The sequence below is a fragment of the Sorex fumeus genome, unplaced genomic scaffold (genome assembly GCF_029834395.1).
Source record: "Sorex fumeus unplaced genomic scaffold, SorFum_2.1 ptg000072l, whole genome shotgun sequence".
Taxonomy (NCBI): Eukaryota; Metazoa; Chordata; class Mammalia; order Eulipotyphla; family Soricidae; genus Sorex; species Sorex fumeus.
In genome coordinates, this window is record NW_026606129.1 from 52,300,030 (window position 1) to 52,309,830 (window position 9,801).

At 51.5% G+C, this 9,801-nt stretch overlaps 1 protein-coding gene across 1 annotated transcript; it reads left to right on the plus strand.

Annotated features, from left to right (window-relative positions):
- Nucleotides 1-8,145: 8,145 nt before the first annotated feature.
- On the plus strand, nt 8,146-9,696 carry GPR62 (G protein-coupled receptor 62). Its single transcript, XM_056129643.1, has 2 exons — nt 8,146-8,261; nt 8,350-9,696. Exon 2 carries the CDS (start codon nt 8,375-8,377, stop codon nt 9,554-9,556), a length of 1,182 nt encoding a protein of 393 aa, XP_055985618.1. The 5' UTR covers nt 8,146-8,261; nt 8,350-8,374; the 3' UTR covers nt 9,557-9,696.
- The last annotated feature ends 105 nt before the right edge of the window (nt 9,697-9,801 follow it).

Consider the following 9,801-nt stretch of genomic DNA (forward strand, 5'->3'; position numbering starts at 1 on the left):
TGTGTCTGATAGCTCAAATATCATACATGAGTTTACCAGAGGGACTCATTTCTGCTTCTTTTTTTCTTTTTGTTTGTTTTTGGGCCATGCCTGGTGATGCCCAGGGTTTACTCCCAGCTGTATACTCCCAGCTGTGTGCTCAGAGATAACTCCTGGTGGGGCTCAGGGGACCATATGGGGTGCCACAGATCAACCCAAATTGGCCATTTGAAAAGCAAACACTCTACCTTCTGTACTATGTCTCCAGCCCATCCCTATTCTGCATTAAATAAAGGAATGCCACTATCGCCCCAGTAACCCCCCACAAACAAGGGGTGCAGACACTGGACAGTGGACCTGAATTTAGTCCAGGATCAGATGCTACATGTGATGGTTGTGTCTCATTAGTCTCCTTTGGGGTGGATGGAGAAGGCATTTTTTTTTTTGCTTTTTGGGTCACACCCAGCGATGCTCAGGGGTTACTCCTGGCTTTGCACTCAGGAATCACTCCTGGAGGTGCTCAGGGGACCATATGGGATGCTGGGAATCGAACCTGGGTCGGCCACGTGCAAGGCAAATGCCCTACCCACTATGCTTTTGCTCCAGCCCCAAGGAGGCATGTTTTTTTTTTATAAAGTTTTTTGCATTTTGGTCTTGAAGCCACACCTGGCATTGCTCAGACGGTACTCCTTGCTCTGTGCTCAGGGATCACTCCTGGCAGTGCTCAGGGGACTATCTTTAACCTTTTTTTTTCCGTTTTGGGTCACACCTGGCAATGCGTGCTCAGGGGTTACTCCTGGTTCTGCACTGAGGAATTACTCCTGCAGGTGCTTGGGGGATCATATGGGATATCGAGGATTGACCCAGGTCAGGCAAATGTTCTACCCACTGTTATCGCTCTGGCCCCTATCTTTAACCTTTGATCTTTGTATTTCTCTCTGGGTGCTCATTAGTCTCCTTTCCCCCTTTGCCACTGAAGTTCTTAGCACCCCTGAAGAATACAGCTGGTCATTTTATAGAGTCTCTCCCAGTTGGGTTTGGCTGATGTTTTGTGATGATTAGATCAGGCATTGCAGTTTGGATTAAAATATATTCAATATGCCAAACACAGTAACAAGTCTCACAATGTTACTGGGCCCACTTGAGCAAATCAATGAACAACGGGAGGATGGTGACAGTGACAGTGACAGTGATAAGCGATGCATATATACTGTGCGTAGGGTGAAGGAGAGAGCTGAAGTGGCAGAGTACATGCTTAGAAGCATGGAGGTCCTTGTTTTGATCCTTGGTCCCACATGACACCCCAGTACTGTCTGGTGTAGCCCTGATGGCCTCTGACCAACTCAGAAAAAAAATTATGTGTACTTATACATACTTAGGAAGGGTGGTGTCCTTAGTATGTATGCAGATAGGTTATGTTGACTATACAGATTGATAGGTTGACTTTGATTTTTTGTTTTGGGGGGATCAAAACTGCAGGTGTAAGGGGCAAATCCTGGCTCTATGCTCAAGAGTGATCCCTGCTTTTGCTTGGGAAGCCAAATGTGGTGCCAAGACTCAGGCCAGGGTTGCAACTGCAGCTGCATGCAAGGCAAGAGCCTTAACCTCTGTACTCTCTCTCCAGCTCTGATTTTAACCACTTAATTGAGGTAGTCACCACCAGATTTCACACCTGGAAATTGACATTTCTCCCATTTGTGAATAGTAATCTGTGGGAAAATGTTTTTTAGGACGTTACTGTTCTATTCTTTTGTTTGTTTTCAACCACAGCTGGCTGATCCTGGCTCAGGAGGGATCCCTGGTATTACCTGGGGCCCGAGAGGTGGTACCAAGGATTCAAATTGGGCAGGATTGGCCATGTGCTGGGCAGGCGACATCACCCCTCTATGACCCAGCATCCCACTCTGATGAACTTTTTACCGATTCCCTTTAACATCCATTGTGATTATTTTTCCATGATTACCATTTTAATCACAATGTGTAAGTACACATATTCATATACATTTCAGATGTCATAGAAACATATAAGCCTGGGAATCAAAAAGTGAAACCAGAACAACCATTTCAATGCTTTCAAGGTACTGGGTGGGTTTTAAAGATTTCACTATAAGTGTTCTTCTGATCTATTTCAGGAAAATCCTCAGGCTGTGACTTTATACAGACAAACATATCATGGTCCTTCACAGCCTACAGTTGGTCTTGCTGTTTTAATAGGTGAGATCCAACAAAAAATAAGTGACACAGAGCAGCTGGCTGTGCAGACCCGCCTGCAACACCAGCCACCACCAGATCCCGTTATCGATCAGGTCTGGTCAGTTGCCCTGGGAGCCAGTGTGGATGAGCCAAGGGTCACTGAGTCTGGGCAGGGGAAGACTCTGGGCTTCGTCGGGCAACAACTTCAAAGGCACCCAGTCAGGCTGTCCACTCATCATGGTGGCCCCACTTCCCTCTAGCCCACCCAGAAAGGGAAACTTGGGACCCCTCACAGCCACACCACACTTCCATTGTGATTTTTATTTGAATTGATATTTGCTAAGACAGTTGCAAATAGTTACCTAATCCCATCATTCTTTTATATCTACTATTTTTAATATATATTAATATTCCCATTTCTTTTTTTTTTTTTTTTTGCTTTCTTTTGGATCACACCCAGCAATGCTCAGGGGTTAATCCTGGCTCTGCACTCAGGAATTACTCCTGGCTGTGCTTGGGGGATGCTGGGAATTGAACCCATGTGGCCCACATGGAAGGCAAAGGCCCTACCAGCTGTACTATTGCTCTAGCCCCCTCCGCTTTATTTCTTATCAGTATAGACTCATAGATTTTTTATTTATGTAATGAACCATTGCTATATTTTTTTGTTGTTGATTTTGTTTGGGGGCCACACCCTCAAGGCTTATTCCTGGCTCTACATTCAAGTATCACTCCTGGTAGTGCTGGGGTACTATATGGGGTGCTGGGGATAGAACCTGGCCTGGCCATGTGCAAGGCAAGCATCCTTGCACTTATACTATCTCTCTGGCCCCCATTATTATTTATTTTGATTTCCAAATTGTCCCAAATTTTTGCATAGGGCCACACAGAGCAGTGTTGGGGGCTCGGACTTCTCTCAGCAGAACTCAGACCCTGCAGTCAGTTGCTCAGGGACCACTGGGGCCGTATCCAGGCTCCATGAGGGCTACATGGTGCCAGGGGCTGAATTCACAGACACACCCCAGGCATATGTTCCATCACTTGATCTATCACAATTGTCCCAGAGCTCATCCAGAGGAACTTCTTCAAACTGACTTCTGCTTGCTCCTCCATCAGCTTTTTTTTTTTTTGGGGGGGGGTCACACCCGGCGATCCACAGGGGTTACTACTCCTGGCTCTGCACTCAGGAATTACTCCTGGCGGTGCTCAGGGGACCATATGGGATGCTGGGAATTGAACCTGGGTTGGCCACGTGCAAGGCAAACGCCCTACCCGCTGTGCTATCACTCCAGCCCCCTCCATCCGCTTTTGATTACTTGCTTACTTTCCAGTTTACTTTCTTACTTCTAGGCTTATCTTGAACAAAACTTCAAGGCACCCTGGTTCCCTAGACTTAGAAGTAGTATTTATATCTGGGCAGCAGGTAAGTTTCCTGGTACAGAGGTGTCATTGCTTTTAAGTCCTCATAGCAGAGGGCTAGAAAATAGGATGTGTGTGTGGGGGGGTCCTTTTTATCCATTTCTGTTTCTCCAATTCCAACCCAATACTAGGGTTTTTCCATTCTTCCCTAACAGAATCAATTCCTCCCCTTCTGAGTTGTAAAAACCCAGGTTCCCTTCAATCCCACACAAAACGTTTTTTCTGCCTACTCCCATACAAAAACAGTTTCGGAATTGCTAGACTCAAGCTGGAGAAATAGTACAATGGGTTAGGTGCTTGCCTTGCATGAGGTCAACCCAGGTTCGATCTTCAGCATCCTGTATAGTCCCCCGAGCACAGCAGGAGTAATTCCTGAGTGCAGAGCCAGGAGTTACCCCTGAGAACCTCTGCGTGTGGTACAAAAACAACAAAGAATTGCTGTGGGGGCTGGAGCAATAGCACAGCGGGTAGGCATTTGCCTTGCATGCGGCCAACCTGGGTTCGATTCCCAGCATCCCATATGGTCCCCTGAACACCGCCAGGGGTAATTCCTGAGTGCAGAGCCAGGAGTAATCCCAGTGCATGGCCAGGTGTGACCCAAAAAGAAAACAAAACAAAATAAACAAACAAACAAAAAAGAATTGCTGTACTCATGCTGTTTTGAAAACAAACTTTCTAAGTTTCTGCTAGAGTTAGTATTCAGGTTTATTTAGGCTGAGTGCCAATGAATAAAGTAATAAACTGAACACAGTTTAAATGTTACTAGGACTGGTTATTTCTCTTCTGTTGTTCACATATAATCACATTTGATTCTGCTTATTTAACTTTTAGGGAGGTTTCCCCACCTTTACTGATTCAATAAGTAGAACATCAGCATAAGTAAAATACAGTTCTACATAGTTCTACATAAGTAGAACAATAAGTAGAACATAGCTCCAAAGGTCCATTCTATACAAAAACCTATGTTCCAGGGATGGAGTGATAGCACAGTGGGTAGGACGTTTGCCTTGTATGCGGCCGACCTGGGTTCGATTGCCAGCATCCCATATGGTCCCCCGAGCACTACCAGGAGTAATTCCTGAGTGCCTGAGCCAGGAATAACCTATATGCAATGCCAGGTGTGACCCAAAAAAGCAAAAAGCAAAAAAAAAAAAAAAAAAAAAAAACCACAACTATGTTCCAAAGTCCTCTCCCAGTTCTTTTCTTCTGTTCCCTCCAACCTGTGGTAGGAAGTCAAGATCATTACTTTCTGGTTTAGGTTTTGCAAATAAAAAGATAAAATATATATAAATCAGAAGAGAGTATAGCAGGTAGGGGGCTCTTGCCTTGCACGCAGCTGACCAGTGTTTGATCCCCAGCACCACACATGGTCCTCTGAGCTCACCAAGAGTGATTCTTAAGCACAGAACCAGAGGTAAGTCCTGGGCATTGCTGAATGTGAGAAAGAGAGAAAGAAGGAAAGATAGAAAGAAAGAAGGAGGGAGGGAGGGAGGGAGAGAGGGAGGGAAGGAGATTCCGAAGGGAGAATGCACTCTGCAATCCTCCTTAATGGGGTCCCTGGTGGCTCAGGGGCTGCCCAGCCCTTCAGGCTTCAATTAACTGGGAAGGCTTTGGTCTTCTTCTTCCTCTGAACCAAGACCTCCAGAATTCCAGCTTCACTTTCTAGTGTCGAGTCACATGCTCAAGTTTTGGCCAGGTGCAGGAATTGGTTCTATGTGGACAGAGGTTAGGAATAGGTGACCTGGGCTCCACGTACAAGTCAGCTAGATGATCTGGAACATCTATTCCATTTCAAGGCTTTTGTTTTCTCATCTGATTTGTGGAAAGTCTGACCCACAGCCATTCAGATTCCAATAGGAAATTAGTCAAACCCGGCAGCCCATTCCCTGGTCTCTGCTGCCTGGGACTGCTGACTGCATACCTGCCATGGGCCTTAGGGCACTGGTCAGCAAACAGAGACCAGGTTCCTGCTCCTCTGAAGCGTGTCGTCTAGAAATTCGGCTTCTAAACAAACACATACAGATATAAAATGGTTTAGCAAGCAGAAAGTTCCAGAATAATAGGGTAAAAGGGAGTGACAGGAAAGTAGGATGATTTTAGGAAAGATGGTAACTGAATGGGATAAGACACTCATCTTGCTTGAGATCCTTCCCTGACACTGCCTGGTTATCCAGCACTGTCTGAAGCGACCCCTGAGCAGAGACAGGAGCAAGACCGCAAGACCTGAGCACTACGGAGTGCAGCCCCAAAGGAAAAAAAAATATTTAAAAAAATCGTATTCAAAAAACTGAAATCACTCTAAACTTTCCAGGCAAGAATTCATCACAAGGGAGTAATAGGACAGCGGGGAGGGCGTTCGCCTTGCACGTGGCCGACCCAGGTTCAATCCCCGGCATCTCATATGGGCCCCTGAGCACCACCAGAAGTAATTCCTAAGTGCAGAGTCAGGAGTAACCCCTGAGCACCACTGGGTCTGACCCCCCCCACAAAAAAAAAATCTACAATTCATCACAGGGAAGAAACTGAACCAGCAAAGGGGAGGATATAAGACAATCCAGGCATTAGCAGGAATCATGAAGTGGTTCTCACCTAGAGTCGGGAGGGATGATGGAAGCAAAAGGTATTCAATGGCCCCGTGGGGCTGTCCTGCCCAAATCAGCCGCCATGGAGAGAGGCTGTTTCCCCAGAGGGAGAGGCAACACCCCAGGCTGAGAGTGAGAAGGAGACTCAGCTTTGTGCCTCCTTTTGAGGGAGGAAGTGCAGTGCTGAAAGGTAGAAACACCCTAACAGAGGACAGAAACGCCCAGAACTAACATTCCTGCTGTGTTTCAGTTACCAGGTTCTGATAAGGGAATTCAGAAGACCTAGATTCCGTCAGGTTAACAATGGGTCCCTGCTAGTGTGGAGACCCCTGACCTTGATTTCACCTTTCCCCTTTTTGAAACCCCAATTCATATTGACTCACGCGCTCTCAATGTGTCAAAAGAAGCTATTGATCCATCTGACACATGAGCAAGCCTGTAATTCCAATACACCTGGTCAAATATACCTAAAAGCCCATTGGCAAGGAAGTATGGCAAGCACAGTTCTCTGATAAGCAAAGCATCACTGAGGAAAACTGGGGGAAATGGGGAACAGATTTGGGCAAATGATCAGAAACAGGCACAGGACCAGAGGGCAGGAGATCGGTGACGAGGACGTTGACATGGTCCAGGAGACAGATGGTGGCCGGGGCCAAGGGAGTGATGGCGAACACTGGCTGTATTCAGATATGCCAACGAATTAAATGGTAAGAGGCATCCATGGGAACTTCGGAGGCGGAGTCTGTTAAGATGGAGAAAACTGAGAGGAGTAGGTGGGCAGGGTCACGACGCATCCTTCTGTTTGGGGACTGGACAAATAGCTCTGCAGGCTGAAAACATGCTTTGTGTGTAGGAGGCTTGACTTCCAACCCTCCAACCACACTGCCCCCAAGCACCACAGGAAGCAACCCCTAAGCAGAGCCAGGAGTAGCCCCTGAGCACCACTGGGTGTCTCCCTACCTCCAATTTGTTTTAAGAGTCATCTTACTGTTTGGGACATAAGAAGTTAGAGATGCCCAGAACTGAAAGTACAGAGGGAGATGCTGAAGAAGCAGCTGAATAACCAAACTGGGGACTGAAGAGAGAAGGTACTCTGGATGCAAAGTTTGTCAGGGGGTGGATGGAGGTTTAAAACTGTAATTCGTATGAGTCACATGGCTCTGGGAGGCCAGAGGAGGCGACTTAAGGTGCTTGAAGCAGCTGACCCCAGTTTGATCCCCAGCAACACATATGGTCCCCTGAACACCACCAGGATTGATCCCTAGCACAGAGCCCGGAGTAAGCCCTGAGCACAACCGGATGTAGCCCAAAACCTGGAGGGGAAAATCAAGAGTTGCAGGGCTTTTCCTGAGTCAACCATCTGGCAGGTGCCATATGCTGATAAGGACTGGATTTCAAACCTAACCAGGAACATGGAATGTGGGATCTTGCCCACAGCGCCCTAGCCCACATGTCCTCAGAGCTGCAGTGGTTTCCTGGCAATAGTTCAGGTAGCATTAAGCGGACCTGTTTGCTAGCAGCAACTAAGACTAACATCAGCCATTGTCCCCCAAGGCCTGCTGGCATTTACTTCTTACACTATCATGAAGCAGCTATGCAAAGTTACTAAATATCAAGTGTCTACTATGTGTCAAGCCGTTGATTTACCCTCCCCCACCCCCCAGGTTTATCCAGCACTCACTTTCTAAGAGATCTAGCTTTCCTGGTGTTCAGAGGGTCCCTGGGTCTCGCACTGTTCCGGTTCTTGTCACTAACACATTCCAGTTCCTGCCTATTGTGTGTCCCTACTCTGGACCGGCCTTGGAGGCACCCCCGACGCTGCCACAGCAGAGCCTCTAGCCTCCAGCTGCCAGCTGCTAGGACCCAGAGGGCGGGTGTGGTGCCAGGCCCTGCCCCTCCCTTGCCAGCTCTGCTGTCTCCAAAGGCGACATCAAAGTGACAGCCAGTACCATCCCCAGCAGGAGCTGAGTCGCTGGGGTAGAGAAACGAGCCCACAGTCCCAGCCGGCTGTGCCCTGCATGGGGCCGGCTAAGCTCCCAAGGAGATGGCCACCCGCGAAACGGAGCCAGCGCCTGGACAGCCTGTGAGGTGAGGGGCCAGAGGAGCATGGGCCCAGCGCTGGGCAGGGAGGTGGGGGGTGGGGTTGGAGGAGGAGACTCTCCATTTCTTCTCCCAGCACAGGGTGAAGCCTGAGCGCGCGGATGGCCAACACCACAGGGCTGCCCGGCACAGGGGTTCCAGGCTCGATGGCACTGCTCCTGGCGGCAGCCGTGGAGGTGGCCGCACTGCTGGGCAACGGCGGGCTGCTGGTCGTGGTGCTGCGCACGCCAGGGCTGCGCGACGCGCTCTACCTGGTGCACCTGTGCATCGTGGACCTGCTGGCGGCCGCCACCATCATGCCGCTGGGCCTGCTGGCCTCGCCGCCGGGCTTGGGCCGCGTGCGCCTGGGCCCCGCGCCCTGCCGCGCCGCGCGCTTCCTCTCGGCGGCGCTGCTGCCCGCCTGCACGCTGGCCGTGGCGGCGCTGGGCCTGGCGCGCTACCGCCTCATCGTGCACCCGCTGCGTCCGGGCGCGCGGCCCGCGCCCAGCCTGGTGCTCACCACCGTGTGGGCCGCGGCCGGGCTGCTGGGCGCGCTCGCCCTGCTCGGGCCGCCGCCCGCCCCGCCCCCCGCCCCAGCTAGCTGCTCCGTGCTGGCGGGGGGCCTCGGGCCCTTCCGGCCGCTCTGGGCGCTGCTGGCCTTCGCGCTGCCCGCCCTCCTGCTGCTCGGCGCCTACGGCAGCATCTTCCTGGTGGCGCGCCGCGCTGCCCTGGGGCCCCCGCGGCCCGCGCGCGGGGCTCGGCCTCGCTCCGACTCGCTGGACAGCCGCGTCTCCATCCTGCCGCCCCTCCGGCCGCGCCTGCCCGGGGCCAAGGCAGCCCTGGCCCCAGCGCTGGCCGTGGGCCAGTTCGCAGCCTGCTGGCTGCCCTACGGCTGTGCGTGCCTGGCGCCCGCAGTGCAGGCCGCTGCGGCAGAGACGGCCGTCACCTGGGTGGCCTACTCGGCCTTCGCGGTGCACCCCTTCCTGTACGGCCTGCTGCAGCGCCCGGTGCGCAGGGCGCTGCGCCGCCTGGCCCGCCGAGCACTGCCCAGGCCTCCGAGGGCCTGCATGCCAAAGGCCTGGCACCCGCGGGCACTGCTGCAGCACCTCCACGGGCCTCCAGAGGGCCCTGCAAAAGCATCAGATCAAGCCCGAGCGTTGGCTAGAAAGGAATCTGAAGATGCTGGAGGCCACCTGAGGGGAGAGCCCTCACACACGCCGAGCCCAGGACTGGAGAAAGGAGGGTGGTATCAGAAGGGGCCTGTCCAGCCTCCTGCACAAACGTTGGCAGGTGCCCTGCCTTGACTTCCAGCTCTGCAACAGGTGGAAAGACCCCCGCTGCCTGGGGAGGCCCAGAGGCTTCTGGGAGCCAGGACTGCTGCCCCTTGTGTTCTTGTGCACTCCTTCCATAGACCTTGGCTTTCCCTCTGTATTCTGGACTGTGACTAAGGTGGCTTGGACACTGATGGATGGTGGCGAGGCCAAAGGAGCAGAGGTGGGCAGGGACACAGGAGAGGGCCCTAGGGCTCACAGCCAAAGGATGGGCCGAA

Coding starts and splice junctions, on each gene's coding strand:
- GPR62 (XM_056129643.1), top strand. CDS start 8,375: ATGGCCAACACCACAGGGCTGCCCGGCACAGGGGTTCCAGGCTCGATG.